This window comes from Mobula hypostoma, chromosome 8 (assembly GCF_963921235.1).
Source record: "Mobula hypostoma chromosome 8, sMobHyp1.1, whole genome shotgun sequence".
In the NCBI taxonomy this organism is placed as follows: Eukaryota; Metazoa; Chordata; class Chondrichthyes; order Myliobatiformes; family Myliobatidae; genus Mobula; species Mobula hypostoma.
The window spans coordinates 19,586,653-19,610,078 of NC_086104.1; the positions used below are offsets into that span (position 1 = coordinate 19,586,653).

Below are 23,426 nucleotides of genomic sequence, written 5' to 3' on the forward strand. Positions count from 1 at the left end.
TCCTGAACCCAGAACTGTGGTCCCTAAACTTCCTCCACATTACTTCTGTGCTTTCACCCTTGAATGTCTGTTTTCAATTTACCCTCACTAGTTCCTGCCTCATCCCTTCAGCGTTAGCCCTTCCCCAGTTAAGCACTTTTGCATTTTGTCTGTTTTTATCCTTTTCCATAGCTATACTGAAGCTATGGAAGTCGTGGTCACTCTTACCAAAGAAGTATTCGTACTAACTCTTTAAATTCACCTTTTTTTCCTCTCTTTCGAGGTACTCGACAAGGCTGTCCTCTTAGTCCCCTATTATTTGATATTGCATTAGAACCTCTTGCAATTGCTATTCGAGAATCTCCAAATATTACTGGGATAACTCGGGGATTAAAGTCCCATAAATTATCACTCTATGCTGATGATTTACTTTTATATATTTCTAATCCTGAGAAATCCATTCCTGCTGTTTTAGAGTTATTAGCACAATTTGGTTTTTTTTCAGGTTATAAATTAAATCTTAGTAAGAGTGAGCTTCTTCCGATTAATAAACATCTTCCCTTATATTATAAATTTCCATTTAAATTGATTAATAATTATTTTTCATATCTTGGGATTATAATTACTTGTAAATACAAAGATTTATTTAAGACTAACTTTTTACTATTAATAGACCATATTACTCAACTTTCATCTAAATGGTTTCCCTTATATTTAACTTTGATTGGTCGTATTAATGCAGTTAAGATGTTTTTTTTGCCAAAATTTTTATATGTGTTTCAGGCATTACCAATTTTCGTTCCAAAATCTTTCTTTGATAAAGTTGACTCTAAAATTTCTTCATTTATTTGGCAGAATAAGAATCCGAGACTGGGTAAAATACATTTACAGAAAGCTAAGAGAGATGGAGGTTTAGCATTACCTAACTTTAGATTCTATTATTGGGCTATTAATATTCGACATATGAAATTTTGGTTACTTGATCAGGACATACTATCTATTCCTAAATGGGTAGCATTGGAACTACAATCTGTTCAGGGTTATACACTTGGCTCTATTTTAGGCTCCTCTCTCCCTTTTGATTCGAAACGCCTTAAGCAGGTCTCTAACCCGATAGTTAAATATGCTTTGCGCATTTGGTTTCAATTCAGAAAATTTTTTGATCTTAATCAATTCGGGTTAGCGATTCCTATTTTAGGTAACATATTTTTTCCTCACTCTTTTACGGATCGCGCTTTTCAAACTTGGAAGACTAAGGGTATTTTACGGTTTTTGGATTTATTTTTAGATGGTTCCCTTATGTCTTTTGAACAATTATCTAATAAATATAACTTATCAAGAATACATTTTTTTAGATATTTACAAGTTAGAAATTTCCTAAGTACTATACTTTCTTCCTTTCCAATGCTTCCTCCTACATATATTTTAGATTCGATAATTAACCTCAATCCATGTCAGAAAGGTGCATCGGCTATGATTTATAATATTATTATGAAACTTAGGAAAGCTCCATTTGATAAGAGTAGGGTAGATTGGGAACAGGAATTGGGGCTTACCATTTCTGTGGATGATTGGGGGCAGATTTTACAATTAGTTAATACTTCCTCTATTTGTGCTAAACATTCTCTAATTCAATTTAAAGTGGTTCATAGAGCACATATGTCCAAAGATAAGTTAGCGCGTTTTTACTCGCATATTAATCCTTTCTGTGATAGATGTTCGGGGCAGATAGCCTCTTTAACTCATATGTTTTGGTCTTGCCCTACTTTGGAAACTTTTTGGAGAGATATTTTTAATATTATTTCTAAGGTATTAAATATAGATATCTCTCCTCACCCTATTACTGCTATCTTTGGACTACCTAAAATTTCTAGTAATCTCATGAAAACAAACTTGTACAAAAATTTACAAATATTCAGAGGCTTCCTCCACTTTGTCATTAACTTCCCAATATAACTATTCACCAACTGTCAAACCCACCCTCCACACCCCTCAAATGAGGGTTTAAATCTGCCTGAGTAGGGTTTAGAGCACCTGCTCCCATTAACCCAGACATTATTTTATGACACCACAAGCTGTCCCTCACATCTTTTGGGGCCGTTCAGCTGCCTATAAACCGATGTACCAGTGTGTGTGAGAATAAATGAAACTGTTTGGAATGCGTGTGTCTAGAATCCTTATTTTCATGAGTTGTCAACCAGTAGAGCACATTAACTGAAGGGATTATTTTGATTAGCCAAGCCAGCGATTGTTTTACTGTTGATGAATTCCCAAGAACTGTAGAACGGGAGTGCATAGTTTGTGAACTATTGGGGAAATGACACCAGGGACAGAACGAGGAAGAGTGACTAACCAGGCAAAGGGGAAAGGTTAGCGGGAGAATTAGCATTGCCAACCTGCTCTGTCACACTCATAAATCACAAAAGTTTAACAAGCAGGAACAAGTGATTAGGAACACAAGTGGCATGTTGGCCTTTATTGCAAAGGCGCTGGAGTTAATGAATAAGGAAGCTTTGTTGCAATTGTACAGGGTGCTGGTGAGGCCTCATCTCGAATACTGCACCCTTAATATTAAAAAGGATGTACATGTAGAAGGTGAGGGTAGCCAACAAGTCTCAAACACTTGGTGAGATAGGGAGTTGTCTATCCCAGCATGTGAAGACAGAATCCGGCGGATTGAGCAGACGAGACCAATGGATGGTCCAACGGTCAAGAAGGCGGTCTCTGCAAGCGCCGTGGAATGTGTAGAGCACGACTAGACACAGAAGACATCCTGGTCATCCACTGTGCCTAGTCCCATCTCCGGCCGTCTCGACTCTTGTCTTGCCACTGGATCCAGATGGGATTTGGGAAGAGAGAGTGAGGCTGATGCTGCGCAACTCTCCCTCACTTAAATCCAAATCATGCGCTAGTCTTGGCACTATCATCATCATAATGGTGTCGAGGTCTTCATCGACAACAACGATGGATGAACAACAACATGTAGAAGGTGTCTAGTCCGGTATGTTTAGGATCTGAGCTATATTAATTAACTAATTTTAACTAAGATCTAAAATTAACTAAGGTCTGTGCTAATCTGTTGCTAATTAGCCTACTGTGCAGTTTTGCCACCATAGCTGACATCATTTGCATTTGAGGGAAACGTCAGGCTATAGCCAGTTCTCAGAACAATTATACAACTCAGAGTGTAAGTGCTGAAAGAGAACAGTTCTCTTACTCATAGGGAAGGTAACCATGGGGAATTTCTGTAGTCTGGCACCAGTCAGGTTCTAAAGGTGCCAGACTGAAGCATTTCAACCTGCATTAGCATTGGATCCAGTCCAAAGGAGATTAACCAGGCTAATGTCTGGAATGGAAAGGTTCACCTGCAAGTCTATCAGGCTGACGTATTGTAATCTATACACTGGTGTGGCATCCTCTACATCGGTGAGACCTGCCGGGGGACCGCTTCGCCGAGCACCTTTGCACCACCCACCACAAAAGGCAGGATCTCCCGGTTGCCAGCAATTTCAAATTGACATGTCTAACCATAGCCTTCTCTACCGCCATGATGTGGCCACCCTCAGGTCAGGGGAGCAACACCTCATATTCCTAGGTAGCCTCCAACATGATGGCATGAACATTGATTTCACTAGCTCCTAATAATTTCTACCCCCTTTCCCCTTCTGTCCTTTTCCATTCCCTCCTCTGGTTGCCCTCTGACTCCTTCCCATTTTTCACCTGCCCAATCACCTCCCTCTGGTGCTCCTCCTCCTCCCCCCCCCCCCCATATTCCACTGACCTTTTCTCTCAGATTCCTTCTTCTTCAGCCCTTTACCTCATCCACCTCCCGGCTTCTTACTTCATAGCTCTCCCCCACCCACCCACCTTCCCCCTCACCTGGTTTCACCAATCAATTGCCAGCTTGTACTTCTTCCCCTCTCCCCCACCTTCCTATTCTGGCTTGTGACCCCTTTCCTTTCCAGTCCTGATGAAGGGTCTTGGCCCAGAAAGTCAACTGCTTATTTCCCTCTGTAGATGCTGCCTGATTTGATGAATTCCTCCAGTATTTTCTGTGTGTTCTGGCATCTGCAGATTAGGTCCTACCAAGAGAAGCTGGACAATTTGGGTCTGTATTCCTTGGAGTTGAGAAGAATGAGGGGTAACCTTATTCAGACATATAAGATTCTAATGGGGCTTAAGAACAAGAGGACATAGCTACAAAATAAAGTGTCAGGTCACTTAAAACTGAAGTACATTGAAACATCTTTTCTCAGAGGGTAGCAAATTTCTTGGAATTTTCTGCCAAGGTTAGTAAATATATTAAATATATTTAAGTTGGAGATAGATAAATCCCACTACACAGGCCATATTCTTTTCTCCCTGCTGCCATCAGGGAGAAGGTACAGGAGCTTTAAAACTCACACCACTAGGTATAGGAAAAATTATTAGCCCTCAGCCATCAGGCAGTTGAACCAAATGGGATAACTTCACTCAACTTCACTTGCCCTATCATTGAAATGCTCCCACAACCAATGGTCTCACTTTCAAGGACTATTCATCTCATGTTCTCAATATTTATTGCTTATTTATTTATTATTACTATTTCTTCTTTTTGTATTTGCCCAGTTTGTTGTTTTCTGCACTCTGGTTAAATATCCTAGTTGGGCAGTCTTCCACTGATTCTGTTATGGTTATTATTCTATAGATTTATTGAGTATGCCCACAAGGAAATGAATCTGAGGGTTGTATATGGTGACATATATGCATTGATAATAAATTTACTTTGAGCTTTGAACTTAAATAAAAGAAAGATCAAGGAATTGAGGATAGAAACATAGAAAACCTACAGCACAATACAGGCCCTTCGGCCCACAAAGCTGTGCTGAACATGTCCTTACCTTAGAACTCTCTAGGCTTACACATAGCCCTCTATTTTTCTAAGCTCCATGTATCCATCCAGAGTGAGCAGAGAAGGGCAGTGAAAGCCTCGAGATGAGCCACGGTCCTACTGAATGTTGGGGCTTGAGGGGACTGCTGTCCTACTCCTGGTCTTATTTTTGGTGTTCTTGTGTACCAAAGCTCGTGGTGAGGGATGGTGAAGAGATTCTGAGATGGCCAGGCAGAAACGGTCCTTAAACTTAAACTCTGCTTTGTAAAACCTACTCAGGACAAGAGTTGTTTCGAGACGCCTCAGAGACAAAGTGGTACGGCCTTCAGCTCGTTATGCCCACACTAACCTTTTTTCCCCATCATTACAACCCCATTTGCCTGCACTGTCCATATTCCTCTTGTGCCGTGCTGATTTATGTGTCTCTTAAATGTAGTGATTATATCTGATACCACCATTTCATCTGGCAACAAGTTCCAAATATTAACTACTCTAGGGGAAAAAAAAACTTCCCCTTCAAATCACCTTTAAACCTCAATCATCATCTTTATCATAAATTATGCCCTCCTGTTTTGGATACTCTTACCATGGGAAAATGATTCTATCTCCTGTAGCTATGCCTCTAATAATTTTATATAACTTGACAAGGTCACCCCTCAGCCTTCTTTTTCCAGGGAGAACAAACCGAGCCATCCTGTCTCTCTCCAAGACTAACATCCCATTTGTCCAGCAGAGTTGGTAACCTCACATTTATCCGCATTATCATAATCTGCCTTCCCCGACCTGTCCAAGTCACAAGCATCCTCCTCCCTGCTCCCACTCTCCCCCAGCTTTGCTTCACCTGCAAAGCTGGAAATATTCCCTCAACTAAATCGGTAATACATATTGTAAACAACTCAGATCCGAGCACCGGCCCCACATTACCCCACTTTTCATGGCCAGCCATGTTGAAAAGGAGCAACCGTGGAAATAATTTGGAAAATATGTAGCCTGGGTGGTTGATGGTTGTAAATATTGCATCGGCCATACTGGGAGAAAACTATCCACAACGATCCATGACCATCAACTGGCTGTAAGCAGCATGACCAACTCTCTCGAGTCTCTCCCCATGAAGATCAAGAGAGGAACAAATTTGACCGGGCATCAATGAAGGTCATGACACAAGTGCACATGTAGCATGCAAGAGAATTCCCAGAAGCATGGTTTTCCACGAACAATTCTGTAAACAAGCATGTGGACCGCGATCCTATTTATGAGCCAATGAGGGCAAAATTCCAGACCACAGCCGCAGAGTTTGCCACGCAGCCAATCAGCGACGAGATTTCCTCCCCACATCACAGCTGAGTTTCCAAAGAGGTGAAAGATCAGTTGATTGGTAAGTATATAAAGGCCAAGCATACAGAGAACGCTCCACAGTGAACAGCAAACTCACTGTCCATGTCTCCTCGCAAGGTGACGAAAAGTTTGTAAGCAAATAGCCAAGATCGGAGAACAACTCAACCGAACCAGGAGCAACAATCTGCTGTCGGAACTCAGTGAGTAGAGCAGCACCTGGGGAAGAAAGGAGCTGTTGGCATTTTGGGTCGAAACCCCTTGTCAGCATAGGGAGAAAGGACGTTCCTTCTCACTCCTTGTTTCCTGTCTGGTGACCAGCACTCTCTCTATGTCTGTGCATTAACTTAATCCACTGTGCCTTAGTTTTGCACGCTAGCCTCCTGATACGGGACTAGCAGAAGCCAGGAGAGAAACTTGCACTGTGCCACTCGAGCGAATTTGGTACCATCTTCCCAATGTGCACTCCATGGAGGGTCAGGAATGGGGAGAAGACACCCTATGCCCATTGCGGGGCAGATTCATGTGCTGACAAGTTCTGGGATGTGTCTATGTTCTCAGCTCAATGGTACAATGGTAACAATACCCACAAAAGTTAGTAACAGGAAACTGAAGTCTGCACCTACCATTGATTTTGGATTTCTTGGTTCACGGAGTAACGACAGCTCATAGATTTCATCCTCTGTGTAATATAAATCCAGGGACAGCTGCAGAAAACACACCCAATTAATAAGGTCTTTAAAGTTCATTGGCGGCACACAGTAATTATCCACTCCAGTTTAGTCCAGGGTAGGACTACCCAACCGTGGTGATGGATCTGGAATACGAGATCTATGAGCTATGCAATGCCAATCTCCTACCCTGCACATTTGGGGCTGCTAACATCCATTTCAACATGTTCAGCTTCCACATGCCCTTAAATATTGTTCCACTTTCAGACAGCTCACACATAGCACAGTCAAGCCCTTCGACCAGTGGTCGTGCTGACCTTCTAACCTACTCCAAGATCAATCCACCATCTCCCTCCCACAGAGCACTCCATTTTCCCTTCATCCATGTGCCTAAGAATCTCTTCACTTGCCCCGTCACTGAAATGTTCCCACAAGCAATGGACTCACTTTCAAGGACAATCCATCTCATGTTTTCAATTGCTTATTTTATTGCTTATTCATTTATTATTATTGTTTCTTCATTTTCTTTTTGCACAGTTTGTTGTTTCCTGCACTCTGGTTGTGCGCCCTAGTTGGGCACTCTTTCATTGATTCTGTTATAGTTATTATTCTACAAGAAAATGAATCTCAGGGTTGTGTACGGTGACAGATATAGTTTGTACTTTGATAATAAAATTTAATTTGAACTTTGAACCTTGAGAGTCTCTTAAATGCCCATAATGTATCTGCCTTCACTGTCACCCCTGGCAGTGTGCTCCAGGAAATTACCCCTCTGTGTAAAAAAACTTACCTCTGACATTCTCCCTATACTTTTCTCCAATCACCTTAAAGTTATGCCCTCTCACTTTAGCTATATTACCTGAACCAAAGGCTGTCCAGTCTAGCTATGCTTCTTATAATCTTGTACACCTCCATCAAATCACTTCTTAATCCTCTTTTTCTCCAAAGAGAAAAGCCCTAAACTCTACTCAACCTCTCCTCACAAGGCAAGCTGTCCAAAACAGACAGCATCCTGGTAAATCTCCTCTGCAAACTCTCTGCGACTTCCACATTCTTCCTATAATGAGGTGACCAGAACTGAACAGTTTTGATGCAAAGACACTGACTTCCCACGGAGAAGGAATAATGAGTCTTTTTCTAGCTGTTTCATTAACATTACCGCAGTGCTGGTGTGATGTTCACACAAACATGCACACATTCACTACAGCTCAATCACACACACACACACACACACATCGGCACACCTACGTACATATACATGACAACTGAACTAAACTTACTGTTAAAAGGTGTATTAAATCCATATTTGGCTCTAAGTGAGGATTTGCATCCTGAAGTGAAACCAGTTCATTAAAGGTAACGTACAGTTGCTGCATTTTGACAATGTTCACTTTATTATCGTCTGCATAGTCTGGGAAAGCTACGTGAACTGCAATCAGGTCCTTCAGGTGAACTCCCAGAATTGGAATCTTAAATCCCTCACAGTCAGCAAAAGCTTTTCGATAGCTGCAGTAGTTTCCATTGGAAGAGACCAGCTCGGTCATTTCATTCCAAACCTCACAGAAGAAACAGAGAAACATAAATCAGATAGCAAGCCAAATATTTCCTAAACACAGAATCTGAAATTAAAAGAAATGAGACTTATATATCCTAAACAGCATGGCAGAGATTCATTATCGAAAAGAAAAATCCCAGCATTCCCCACTCAATAGTACCTGTGACATTTATCACCTGGTTGGGCAAGGCAGCAAACATGTGACATTGGGGTTCTGTGCAACCCCTTTCAAGTCATACAAAATCCTGACTTGGAAATAATTTACTGTCTCATCATCATCACAGAATATAAATTCTGGAACTCCCTTACTGTGGGAGTGCCTTCACCAGACTGCCTACAGTAACCCAAGGCATTGGCTGCCACCCTGTCCACAAGAGTATTAGGGATAGGCTGTAAATTCTGGTCTTATAGTGATGCTGGATCCCATAACAAAAGAATAAATTAAACCACAAAATTGATTCTTCAGCGATCTTAATCAGCACAGGTTCTGGATGTTGTAATTAAACCTTGATTTGAGACTTACGAATTCATCTCAACGCCTACAGTGAGAATTCACATATAAAAGAACTGAACGCATTCTAAATGATAAACTGGTAAACAGTTTCATATGTACGTGGTATTAAGCAATCTGGCAAGGCCTTTACGCTCACACCCGCAGCCATTTCAACAGACAAGCCTCCTGGTGAAACCCATGACACATGTTCATTAGCTTCCCGCACTGAGATGCAAAATAATTCAAGCGGAACTAATTTTTCCGGATGACTTTTTGCAAAGGCTGTTGCGTGAGGCAAGGAGGAGTCAAATGTTCCTTATGCTGAAGGCTAACCCAAACTTAACAGTTGCAGGTGTCAGAAATCAGGGACTCTCCATGAAAAATATGTTGTTCATTATGTAATAAAAAGCAAAAAAGTAGGTTCATTTCTTGCAGTTGATAGGAAAGGGGGCTGCAAAAAATCAGGATGCACTGTGTTGAGAACTCAAGTTCAAATGTTTATCCTCTTGTCTGCTGAACAACTTCTAAATAAAACTGCCTCTTATTAAAGTGTGAATCAGTCTTAAAGTATTACAATGATACAGGAGAATAAAATCAGGATGTGTGATGCATTTAGCGGTTTCCTGCTCTTGCCTTAGCCAAATAAAATTACAGATTAATTAAATAAGCTAATCTCTAATTAAATAGCTAATTAATATAAACTAATAAAGGAGGCAAATACAATGTTGCCATTATTTCAAGGGGAATAGAATATAAAAACAAGGAGATAATGCTGAAGCTTTATAAGACACTGGTCAGGCAGCACTTGGAGTGTTGTCAGCAGTTTTGGGTCTCTTACCTCAGAAAGAATGTGTTGTCATTGGAGAGAGTCTAGAGGAGGTTCACGAGGATGGTTCTGGGAATGAAGGGGTTAACATATGCGGAGCATTTGCAGCGTTGGACCTGTACTCATTGGAATTTAGAAGAATGCACAGGGATCTCATTGAGACCTACCGAATGTTGAAAGGACTAGATAGGGTGGATGTAGAGAGGATGTTTCCTGTGGTGGGGCTATCCAGAACGAGTGGGCACAGCCTCAGAATCAAGGGGAGACCTTTTAGAACAGAGGCAAGGAGGAATTTTGTTAGCCAGAGAGTAGTGAATCTGTGGAATGCTCTGCCACAGACTGTGATGGAGGCCAAGTCTGTGGGTATATTTAAGGCGGAAGTTGATAATTTCTTGATTAGTCAGGGCATCATAGGATATGGTTAGAGGGCAGGTATATGGGATTGAGTGGGATCCAGGATCAGCAGGATGGAATGCCTGAGCAGAATCTATAGGCTGAATGGCCCAGTTCTTCTGTGTCTTATGATCTTATCTGCTGTTGGAAACCACTGTTTTTAAATACTACTTTTTATCATTTTTCTACATTTTAACAAACTCGTGTATTATTCACTCAATGGCAGAATGTGGAATAGCAGTTAAACTAATGGTTTATCACTTTTGTCATTTTCCATTGGCTAAGTATTAGCACATTACCCACGTGACATAATTGCTTTAGTTATGTACTGTGTTCTAACTAATTCATTCTTAACTAAGGAATTTTCCTTAACTTATTCTAAAAGTGATAGATTTTTCAGAGGTGCCATCTTGCCTTCTTTATTCCTTTGTCCACTGAGCATACACCTCTTAGCATCGTTTCTCAGCTCTTTATTGGTTTGATTAGTACTCGTATGATTGCTTGTACTCTAAAATAAACTGAAATAAGACTACTCGTTATTCCTGACTCCCTAAGGATCAGAAAATAAACGAAGTTCCAACTCTGCAGACAACACATTTTATCATGCTTATAAAAGCCGTTCCTTTTCTCTAAAATCCAAATCACTATCTAAAGCTTTCATCCTAAAGGACAAGGAGAAAACTAAAATAAAGCAATCCATTCTAGCGCAGAAGGTACACAGTCTGAACGTGGAATAGGCCACGTGGTCCTTCTCTATCCATCCTTGACGATACTGTTAAGATCCACACAACCTTACCTTTGTAACTTCCGGAGCAAGATGAGAGAAGGTTTCCTTCAAGCGCGATATTGCACTATGACTTAAGCCTCCTACCACGGCCATCAACGTGTTGAAGTTCTGGAGCTGAAGCAACTTCTGAAATAGATGTGGTGAATACAGGGTCAGCAGCGAAAGATGGAACCATGTAATGACACATCCACATCACAGTCACCAGGACCAGCCTCCCCTCCATCCTTCCTACTGCCTGAACCTCTTGCATGATAAAGTTTAACTCTTGACCTCACAATCTAGTTCACATGGCCCTTGTACCTTATTGTCTGCCTGCACTGCACTTTCACTGTAACTGCAACACTTTTCTCTGCATCCTGTTATTGCTTCTCCCTTGTACGACCTCTCTGCACTTGTATTTTCAACATACAGTTGAAGTCAGAAGTTTACATACACTTAGGTTGAAGTCATCAAAACTCATTGTTAAACCACTCCACAGATTTCATATTAGCAAACTATAGTTTTGGCAAGATGTTGAGGACATCTACTTTGTGCATGACACGACTAATTTTTCCAACAATTGTTTACAGACAAATTACTTCACTTTTAATTGACTATATCACAATTCCAGTGGGTCAGAAATTTACAAACAAAATCAAAAGAAGTCAGCCAAGTCCTCAGAAAAAAAAATTGTGACCTCCACAAGTCTGGTTCATGCTTGGGAGCAATTTTCAAACACCTGAAGGTACCATGTTCATCTGTACAAACAATAGTACGCAAGTATAAACACCACGGGACCACGCAGCCGTCATACCGCTCAGGAAGAAGATGCATTCTGTCTCCTAGAGATGAATGTACTTTGGAGCGAAAAGTGCAAGTCAATCCCAGAACAACAGCAAAAGACCTTGTGAAGATGCTGGAGGAAATTGGTAGGCAAGTATTTATATCCACAGTAAAACGAGTCCTATATCGACATAACCTGAAAGGCTGCTCAGCAAGGAAGAAGCCACTGCTCCAAAACCGCCATAAAAAAGCCAGACTACAGTTTGCAAGTGCACATGGGGACAAAAATCTTACTTTTTGGAGAAATGTCCTCTGGTCTGATGAAACAAAAATTGAACTGTTTGGCCATAATGACCATCGTTATGTTTGGAGGAAAAAGGGTGAGGCTTGCAAGCCGAAGAACACCAACCCAGCTGTGAAGCATGGGGGTGACAGCATTATGTTGTGGGGGTGCTTTGCTGCAGGAGGGACTGGCGCACTTCACAAAATAGATGGCATCATGAGGATGAAAATTATGTGGATATATTGAAGCAACATCTCAAGACATCAGCCAGGAAGTTAAAGCTTGGTTGCAAATGGGTCTTCCAAATGGACAATGACCCCAAGCATACCTCCAAAGGTGAGGCAAAATTGCTTAAGGACAACAAAGTCAAGGTATTGGGGTGGCCATCAGAAAGCCCTGACCTCAATCCGATAGAAAATTTGTCGGCAGAACTGAAAAAGTGTGTGCGAGCAAGGAGGCCTACAAACCTGACTCAGTTACACCAGTTCTGTCTGGAGGAATGGAACAAAATTCCAGCAACTTACTGTGAGAAGCTTTTGGAAGGATACCCAAAACGTTTGACCCAGGTTAAACAATTTAAAAGCAATGCTACCAAATACTAACAGAGTGTATGTAAACTTCTAACTCACTGGGAATGTGATGAAAGAAATAAAAGCTGAAATGAATCATTCTCTCTACTATTATTCTGACACTTCATATTCTTAAAATAGTGATCCTAACTGACCTAAGACAGGGAGTGTTTTCTAGGATTAAGTGTCAGGAATTGTGAAAAACTGAGTTTAAATGTATTTGGCTAAGGTGTATGTAAACTTCTGACTTCAACTGTTAGAACAGTAAGCACAGTATGGACTCTTCAGCCCAATATGCTTTGCTGACATATCTAAATCATCAGTCTAATCTTTCCCTCCTACACAGTCCATTATCCTGTAATTTTTTTACATCCATGTGCCTATCTAAGTGAGTGGCAGGATGGAGATACGTCTCTACCAAAGGAGGTTTAAGGCACTCGTTTCCTTTGCTAGCTTGCAGGTCACCCTTGGGCAAGGTGCAGCATCTGTTTACCCTTTGATCATGGTCACATGAAGCCACGGGAGCAGGTGGTGGATGATTGTATGTGCGGCTGCTGCATTTAAGATCATAAGACCATTAGATATAAATTAAGCTATCTGGCCCATTGAGTTTGCTCCGCCTTTTCTTCATGACTGACCTATTTTCCCTCTCAGCCCCAATCCCCTGCCTGCTCCCCATATCCCTTCATGCCCTGACTAATCGAGAATCCATTAAGCTCGATGACCTGTGGCAACGAATTGCACAGATTCACCACTCACTGGCTAAAGAAATTCCTCCTCATCTCTGTTCTAAAAGGACATCCCTCATTTCTGAGGCTGTGCCAACAAGTCCTGGTTATGTGACCGCTGACGCCAGGGCAATCTCTGAGGAGTTTTGATATTGGCTGGGGTCATCTGTTATGTAAAGACTCTGCCCAGAAGAAAGCAATGGCAAATCACTTCTGTAGAAAAATTTGCCAAGAACAATCATGATCATGAGACCATAATCTCCTCTGTCATACGACACAGCACATAATGATGATAATGATGTCTATCTAAGAGTCTCTTATCTGCCCCAGTGGTATCAGCCTCATATGGATGGAATGCAATACAAAACATAGAGTGTTTTGCAATACATGGATGTTCTTCACACCACAATATCTTGATGCAACAGGACTATATCTTTTTCTCTAAATGGAACTGAAAATGGTGAGGAATGGAATTAAACAGAATAGTTATTTTCAAAACTAAAATAATGCAGGCATTAACTTTGATTGGTATTGGTATTGGAGTATATTGTCACATGTACCAACATGCAGTGAAAAGCTTGTCTTGCATACTGTTTATACAGATCAAGTCATTGCACAGCGCATTGAGTGAGAAGAACGTAAAATAAAAGGATGAAGATTAACGTGTAAAAGCTACTGAAAAAGTGCATTGCAGGTCAACAATAAAGTGCAAGCCATAACAATCATGTTCAAACAAGATGTGTGGGACAAGTATTTTTTTCACACACGGAGAGTGGTGGGTGCTTAGAACGCCTGGCCCGGGATGGTGGTGGAGGCAAATAGACCTTTAGACAGGTACATACAGTAAATGTACAGGAAATGAAACAATATGGACAATGTGTAGGCAGAAATGATTAGTTTGGTTGGACATTTGGTTACTAATTTAAATGGTTCAACACAACATTGTGGTTCCTGTGTTGTTCTGTTCTCTGTATCGTAGGATAGCCTAACACAGAGCAGAACAAAGGATTGCTGATATGATGAGTGAGAGAAGAGGATAACTAATAACTGAAGGACCACACACATTTCCTATAGAATTTTAGTCAGGTTCAGCCGAAACTATTCTGTGTTGATAATATTTTAACTGAGGAAACACAGATTAGATCTGCTACTCAGCACCACAAACAAAGTTGATGGAGTTGGTTTTGGGATACATTATTGAAGTAATATGAATGAAATAATAAATAAACACAGACACTCAAGGCTCAAAGTCTATCTGACCATAACTTAAAGAAATAACCTTGCCCTCAACGTCAGTAAGACCAAGGAATTGATGGTGGACTTCAGGAAGGGGACGTGGAGAGAACACGTCAGTCCTCATTGAGAGGTCAATGTTGGAAAGGGCTTTCAAGTTTCTAGGCATCAACATCTCAGAGGATCTCTCTTTTGCAAACATGAAGAAGGCATGCCAGCAGCTAAATACCTCATTAGTATTTTCAGATTTACTATGTCGCCAAAGACTCTAGTAAATTTCTACGGTGTACCATGGAGAATATTCTGACTGGTTCCATTATCTTCTGGAGGCTGTAACACACAGGACCAAAAGAGGATGCAAAGAGCTGTAGACTTAAACTTAGCACGGACACAAACCTCCCCACTATCAAGGAAGTCTTTAAAAAGTGATCTACCAAGAATGCAGCATCCATTATTAAGGAACCTCGCCATGCAGGACATGCCTTCCTCTCATTACAACCATTACAGAGGAGGTACCGGAGCTGAACACCCACACTCAACATTTTAGGAACAGCTTCTTCCTGTTTCTGAACAGTCCATGAATTCCTGACCACTACCTTACTACTTTGCTTTCTTTTGCTCTAATTTTTTAGGTTTCCATTGTACTGCTGCCAAAATTTTACAACATGTGTCAATGATAATAAAGCTGTCGCTGCTCGAGGCTGAAGCAACTTTTGATTGCTGGAAAAACAAATGATTCAGATTTTAATTATTCTGTCTGTTATCCAATCAACAATAAATTGAGCGAGGCAGCATTTCCAGTTTGGAAAATTACAGCACTGTTGCCATCTGACAGATTCACACATCAGCTCCTTTACCACTAACCTTGGGAAATAACAGCAGTAAAATCTTGCAAGATGAGAACAGGAACATATAACTGCATGTGTCTTCCATAGGAATGGTTTATAGCTCTTGGGAAATTTCATCAGGATTCCATTTTGCTCACAGCCCTACTGACTGCTTGGAAAAAGACACTCAGCTGAATTAAATAAAAAGCCAGCAGTGCATCCTCACTGGTTCGGACATTCAATGGCACACTCTGCTCCAAAGGTTCGAAGTGGGTGCTTTAACTCTCCAACGTAGTTGGGAAGGAAGCACATCCTCATCAATGTTATGGGATAAAAGCTGTCCAGAGTTTGTTCCCAGGGTTGAAATGTTTAATATCAGAGGACATGCATTTAATGTGAGAGGGAATAATTTCAAAGGAGGTGTGAGGGGCAATTTTTTTTACACAGAGGTTGGTGGGTGCCTGGATTGACGGTAGAGGCAGATACATTAGGGACTTAACAGGTGATTAGATAGGCATATGAATGTAGGAAAAATGGAAAGATGTGGACATTGTGTAGATAGAGGAGATTAATTTAGTGGTTTGATGATTAATTTAACTGGTTTGGCACAACATTGTGGGTTGAAGAGCCTGCTCTCGTGCTGTACTTTTCTTTGTTTTATGTTATATTCAGAAAAAAAAGAAGATCTGGATGCTTTGTTCCAGACAAATTGAGCCTTCCCCTTTGCCGCAGGTCCCCACAGTTAATTGGTCACGTGTAAATGAGACGCAAGGTCCAATACTATACAAGATCAACCAACCAGAACCCGCACTTATCCCCCACTCCAGTTAATATCTCCACAGCAAGCTCACAGAAATGGGATATGTGTTAGAGACGTAGAGCCACAGAAAAATACGGCACCCTTTGGCCCATCTAGTCCATGGTGGACCATTTAAACTGCCTACTCAGCAAAACTTGAATCCTAATTCACATCGTGTCTTGGTCACCTGACATCCTTGTTTGTGCTGACCAGCTGTGATTCCTGTCTATGTAAAAGTTTCAATTTTAAAATTCATACACTTATTTTCAAACCCTGTAATGGTTCACCTTTCTCAGTCTTGGTCATCTCCTCCTGCTCTACACCTCTATACATTGTTTGAATTCTGAGCTCTTTGCATTTGCTGTTTCAATTTCTACACTATTCTTGAGGGCAACTAGGGATGGGCAATAAATGTCGGCTTAGCTGGCGATGCCCACATCCCGTAAATGAATAAACAAAAAAATGCCACTCTTCCACTCCCACAGGCTCGAAGGTATGAAATACCTATTCTAACTATTTCAACCTTATACCTCTCAGCCTCCTTAATCAGCTCTTCAAAACCTGTCATTTTGTTTAAGTGCCTATCCAAACTTCTCTTAAACATTGAAATGGAGCTTGCATGCATGACTTGCGCAAGCAGCTTGTTTGACACTCTGAGAGAAGATGTTTCCCCTTATGTTCCCCTTAAACTTTTCACCTTTCACCTTTAACCCATGACCTCCAGTTGTAATCCCACCCAACATCAGTGGTAAAAGCCTGTTTGCACTTACCCCATCTATACTCCTCAGAATTTTGTATATCTCTGTCAGATCCCCCCTTAATCTTCTATGTTCCAAGGAATAAAGTCCTAACCTATTCAATCTTTCCCTATAACTCAGGTCCTCTAGTCCCAGCAACATCCTTGCAAGTTTTCTTTGCACTCTTTCAACCTTACTTATATCTTTCCTCTACGCCTTTTGTGAAGGTGTAAAGTTTAATCATTGTAATTGCAGAGGAGAACATGTGTAGCTTATAGAGGACATGAAGTGCTTTAGAAGGCAGCTGAAGTTCAACAGGTTAAAGTACAGTTAGGTGTGTCTTATGCAGAGGCCTTGCAAAAGGTTAAATCATATGTTGATAAAGTATTATCAGTTAAAGTTCAGAATGTGAAGTCAGTGGCTATATGTTGGCATCACAGTTCTCTTACTAAAGATACGTTACTAGTTGATAAAATGAAGGTTGTGATGTTTATAATCAATGTGCTGAATTGTACTGCTCACGCATCTAGTCGTACTGATAAAATTAAAATTATTGTGAAAGCTCCTGAAAAATATCTTGGTATAACTGGTGTTATGTGGGAATCTGTAAGTGAAACTCTGATGCATGTGGTATCCGTATTTCAGTCTCTTTGTGAAGGTACATTATGGGATTAAGAATATTACAGTTCAATGAGAAAAGCCTGATTTCTAATGGTCAAGACCTTGAGAAGTTTATTTCTGAATTATTAAATTCACCCAATATTATATGTGTTCAGAAAACCTGGTTGTTACCATATTTAAGCTTTTCTTTGCAGGATTATGTTGTAATTAGGCATGATAGGTTAGTTGGTATAGGAGGTGGATTTGCAAGTTTTATAAGGGAAGGTATAGGATATGCTGTAGAGTTGAAGATGTGAACTATTTAAATAGACGTGGTCTATTTTCAAATTTATTCCAGTTGTGGAAAGGTCTTGGTTATCAGAAATAACTACCCTTCCAGACTGTGTTATTACGAATAGGTCATTTTGACCATTATGAGTGCACTTGTTTCCTTGACAGGGGCCGCTGGCCAATTGCTTGTGGCATTCGATAACCCGGAGCTTGGAAACTGTACTTTCCCCAGCCAAGCATTAGTTTCACTTGGGATGGGGGGGGGGGCAGCTGTTTATCAGTCATCAGCTGTCTTCCATCGATCCCCTTCCTGAGCAGGGATGCTTAATTCCAGAACTGTCAATCCAGATCATGACTCATCCCTCTCTCTCTCGCTCTCTCTCTCTCTCTCTCTCTCTGTTACTTCTACTCATTTCCTTTCATGCGACTGTTTTCCTGCAACTAACGCATAGCACAAAGCAGAGGAAAAAACAGAGGAAATGACAGGGAACAGAACTACACTCTGATAAAGAGAGGAACACTCCATTGAGTGTTCAGGCATAGATACATTTGGGGAAAGGGGTCAGTTCAGAAGCCACAGCATTGGATCATCCATTTGTATCTCTCGCTGAGTCATAACCTGCTTCATACTGAACATTCTGTTCCACAATATCATGAATATCATAACCACGTACAGTGCGTTTCCTACTTGCACAGTATGGAATATTAAAATAAGCTTGTGACGCCTCAATGAACATAGAAATTATTTTTAAATTTGCCAACTCTGCCACTAAGCCACCAACTCTGTCCCTCTACATGGCAGCTCAAAGTCAATTTATCATCAGAGTATGTTTATGTCACCTGAGATTCATTTTCTTGTGGGCATTCACAGTAAAGCAAAGAAATACAATACAATCAATGCAGTAAATGTAGAGCATTGAAGACACACAACTGACTTTACTTACCCATTGCTATACAGAGAGGGTCCATTTTGTCTTTTGGTTCCATGCTGGCTCTTAGCAGAACAACCTAATCAATCCAATTTCCTCCTCATTTTCTTGTAGACCTGCAGTTTATTCTCTCATCTATGCTTATCAATTCTCCTGAGATTCACTGGCCTGGGGAATTACAGTGGCCAGCTAGTGTACTAGCACACCTTTGGGTAGTTTGAGGAAATCGGATCACCTGGAGGAAACGCACATGGTCACAGGGAAAACTCCCTATCGGGATTGAAACATCAGGTCGCAGAACAGCTATGGCACACTAATGCACGTGTGCAGGAACCTTCATTATTCAGGAGTGAAAAGGTCAGGAGGGACAAGGTTGTAAAGGACTCTAAAATTCATGCTCCTAGTATTACTTATTTACATTTTTATTTATTATTGGCACAATTTGTGCTCTTTCATACATTGGATATTTGTCAGTATTTGTTATGTATAGATTTCTTTACAGACTCTATAGTATTTCTTTATTTTCCCATAAATACCTGCACAGAAACAAATCTCAAGGTAGTATATGGTGACACATACTCTACATACCATGATAATAAGTTTACTTAGAATTTTGAAGGTTACATCAAGCTAATTTATATGTTTTTATGGTTTAACTATTTATAATAACTTCTTTATTTTTATATAACTTTACAGTTAATGTATAGAATTCTAATAATCAAAAAATGATTTTAGATGTTTCTGAATGTCAAGAGCAGTTAAAAATATTCAATGTCCTGACTGATTTGACAGCTAGCAAAGCCCAGGGATAAAGCGCAGTTGCAGGCTGCATAAGATTTTTTTCTGCTGCGCATTTAGGCTCTGGGTATGATGCCAGTCAAGTTCCTGCCACCAAGCAGGGTTTAACTACCCAAAGGGAGACAAAGTGGTAAATTCATATTGGTGGTAATTTATACTACCACATCGTCAGCAGCAACCACAGATACCTCACAGCTGGCCTGTAGTGATCCAAATGTTGAGGAGAAATAGAGGCTGAGAACTTCTGAAGTGCAGTCTCCTCTGCTTTACAATGAACTCCACAACATTACAACCTCAATGTGGGGCAGGCCTGCCAACTTCCTGGCCAATGTGAGGGGCATGTTTCAGAAGCTCCCTCCCCACCAGTTGAGGAAAGCCATGATGGAATAGCAGAGCAGGCTCCATGGACCAAATAGCCAAATTCAAGTCAAGCTTGTTGCCATTTAATTATATATAAATATATTGTCATGCGAAACAATGTTTCTCCAAGCCAGGGAGTAAAGCACAGTAGTACACATAACACACACATAACACACAATAACTTATGAAATTTAGGATAATTTCTATAGATGAATTATACACAAATAAACAAAGAAAACTGCATTAATTAAATATTGTCAAGTGCAGAACAGATTAACCGGTGATATTTCGAATGTGATACGGCAGGAAGTTCAGAAGCCTAATGGCCTGAAGGAAGAAACAAGTTTCTCATCCTGACCGTTCTTGTCTTTATGCTTTGGAGTCTCCTGCCTGATGGCAGAAAGTCAAAGAAGATGCTGAATGGATGGGTGGGATCCTTAATAATACTAAGGGCCTTGCATACACAGCACTTCTGGTAAATGTCCCCGATGGATGCTAGGGAGATGACCCCTGTGATCGTCTCAGCTATTCTCACAGACCCTGGTAGGTACTTCCGGTCCAGTACTCATCTGCTCCCATACTAGATGGAGATGCAAATTGTCAGAAAGCTGTCAATGTTTCTATAAAACACAGTTAAGCTGGAGGGAGCAAGCCTTGTTTTCCTCAATCCCCTTAGGAAGTGGAGGAGCTGCTGTGCCTTCTTGTTCAGGGAAGTGGTATTAAGGAACCAGGTGAGGTCATCCAGGATGTGAACTCCCAGGAACTTGGTGCTCTTAACTCTCTCTACGAAGGAGACATGTGTTTGCAGAGGGGGATAGATCATCTGCACTTTCCTGAAGTCCACAATCATTTCCGTTGTCTTCTCCACGTCCTTAGGTTGTTGTCCACACACACGTCCACCAGCTACTCCACATCCTCTTTGTACTCCAACTCATCATTGATGTTGATGAGGTCAACCGCTGTTGTGTCATCGGCAAACTTAATTTCACGGTTTAAGCTGAATCATACAACACAGTGATGTGTCAGCAGTGTGAACAGTAGCAAGATAAACACACAGCACTGGTGGGAGCCAGTGCTCAGCACAATGGAACTAGAGACTTTGCTAGAGACACAGACTGACTGTGGCCTTTCTGTTAAGATCAAGGTGCAGAGGGAGGTGTTGAGATCCAGTGAGGACAGTTTACCCACCAGTTTCAAGGGTATGATGGTCCTGTGTCTTCTTCTGTTCCAATGTGTTATAGTCTAAATTGGGAACTCTCCCCTCAAATGTTGACATGTCAATTTCATTGTAACACTGTCATATCAAAATAATTGACCACTTACAAATTCAATAGTTCCTCTTAATAGCAGAAAAATGTATGCAATGTACATCCTGAAATTCTTTTTCTTCACAGACATCCATGAAAACAGAAGAATGGCCAAAGATGTCATAGTCTGGTCCGTGAAGTCCATATTCCAGTTCACGGTCCGGTCCACCGACCCTTGCTCCAGGTTTTCCTATCTACCCTGTTTCTGTCTTGTTGAACTCTAATTGAGTCAGCTGATGCTAGTTGGGGCTGGCTGCATAAATACCTCCAGAGACCAGGGCATGGCTGCTGGATTGTTCTTGTCCTTACTCCTTGTATCCCTTCCCCTGCCTTCTGTTTCCTTGCCTGAAGCCCTGCCTTGTCTTGCCGGTAACTCTCGCCTCACCTGAAATTCTCGTCTTGCCTTGCTTTGCCAGTAGCTTTGCCTTGTTTTGCTGTCTGGTCCTGGAGCCACCCTGTTCCTAGCTCCTTTCCTGTCCCTTGCCTCCACCCAGGTAAGCCAGGTCGTCTTGCCATTATCTGGGGTTGGTTCTGTCCCTTCCTGTCCCTTGCCTCCGCCCAGGTAAGCCAGGCCGTCTTGCCGTTACCTGGGGTTGGTTCTGTCCCTTCCCGTCCCTTGCCTCTGTCGGGTGGTGATCCGCGCCCTGCCCAGGAGTACTGCGCCCTGCCCAGGTGATCCGCACCCTGCCCAGGCAGACCCAAGCCTCGCCTCAAGCCTCAAGTCTCCTGCCTCCAGCCTCGCCTCAAGTCTCCTGCTTCCACCCTCGCCTCGTCTCCTGCCTCCAGCCTCCAGCCTCGCCTCAAGTCTCCTACCTGCAGCCTCCATCCTCCAGTCTCTTGCCAAGCCAAGCCAAGTCTCTAGCCTCTAGCCTCAAGCTTCAAGCCTGTAGATTTCTGCCTCGTCCTGCCTGCTTGCCAAGCCTTGTCCTTGCCTAGTTCTGGGGTCCGAGCCAGAGGCAAGACCCAGGTACTGGGTCCTTGTCCAGTCTCTGGCTCGGAGTCCAAGCCCAGGCTCCTAGCTCTCTTGTTCAGTCCTGTTCCAGGTTCCTGGTTTTCCTGTCCATGTCCTTGCTATCGTCCTGTATCCTAGTCCTGTCCCTAGTACTTCAGTGTCTGTGTCTTGCACTTGGGTCCGTTCCCAGCCACCACCCTTATGACAAAAGAACGAGTGACAGTTAAAAAACCAGAAACCCAAGGTCCCCTTAATCTCCCCCATGCATGAGAAGCGGCAAAGCGATGACCCTCCCCCCCATCCCCACCCACTTCCATACATAAAGCATCAGCACCCTCCACCCAACTAGCAAGCTATAGCAAAGCCCCCAAGAAAGGCCATGATCTGCAGTACAACACAAATTAATTGTTCACCTGACAATTTGACATACCACAGGCTCTCTCTCCCTAATAAAGGGAAAAAGAGGTGTCCCCTTTCACAGACATAACAAAACAAGTCACCGCTTATGTGTTAGAAGTCTGTGCCAGAAGATTATCTGGTATATCAAAACCATTCAGTTCCTGGGCTTAAGAAAGTGTGATGGGATTACAGTTCTCAAGATTGGACACATAACTGATGAGGCAATATTGTTAAATGGGTAGTCTAGGGTTCAGGTACATAGTTTAAAAAATAGAGCAAGATTTCATAAGGTAGAGGAGTACCAGTGCACTTTAAGAATGGTGGAAAGATAGGAACTTCGAAGGATGCTGCATCAATTGTTAGTTTTATGTCTGGGAATAACAGATTTTATAAACCAAAGATAACAAGGAATTTTGATGAAGGCGAGAACATAGAGTTGGTCACAGATCAAATATGATCCCCTTGTTTATATTGAACAACCTAACTGGTATTCAAGTGTGACTAAGGACATAGGTTTCAACTTCCAAAGAGGCTTTTCATTGATAATAGACTGATTATGAACATAGAAAAAAATGCAGAGAGCAAAAAACAAACATAATTCACATAATTATGGTAACATTGCTCTGAACGTTACTGAGAGGAAGCACTTATCCAGTCTATTCAGCCTGCAATTATCCTCAAAGTTCTAATAATGTTTTAATCCCAGGATAAGTGAGTACCTTTGGTAGCTAAGGTTTAACTTATACAAAACACATTTGCCAAAGGAACACCAAGTAATTTGGGAATGGGGAAAAACCACTGTGAATCATTGAAGATACTTTGGCAAGCCAATAGGTTCATTCATCATGAGCCTTGACCAACAAATAGAAGAGAAGAACAGTTTTATGTTTGATCACATGGAACCACAAAGATGATGAATCTCAGACCTCACAGTCATCTATCGCCT

The 23,426-nt window shown here is 41.5% G+C and overlaps 1 protein-coding gene across 1 annotated transcript in view; it reads right to left on the reverse strand.

Moving 5' to 3' along the window:
• rasgrp3 (RAS guanyl releasing protein 3 (calcium and DAG-regulated)) overlaps positions 1–23,426 on the reverse strand; it is a 118,362-nt gene that overhangs the window by 40,074 nt on the left and 54,862 nt on the right. The window contains exons 8-10 of the mRNA XM_063055532.1: positions 10,916–11,032; positions 8,133–8,408; positions 6,808–6,888 (exon numbers count right to left, since the gene is read on the reverse strand). Coding sequence (XP_062911602.1) covers positions 6,808–6,888; positions 8,133–8,408; positions 10,916–11,032 — 474 coding nt within the window. The remainder of the gene's footprint in view (positions 1–6,807; positions 6,889–8,132; positions 8,409–10,915; positions 11,033–23,426) is intronic.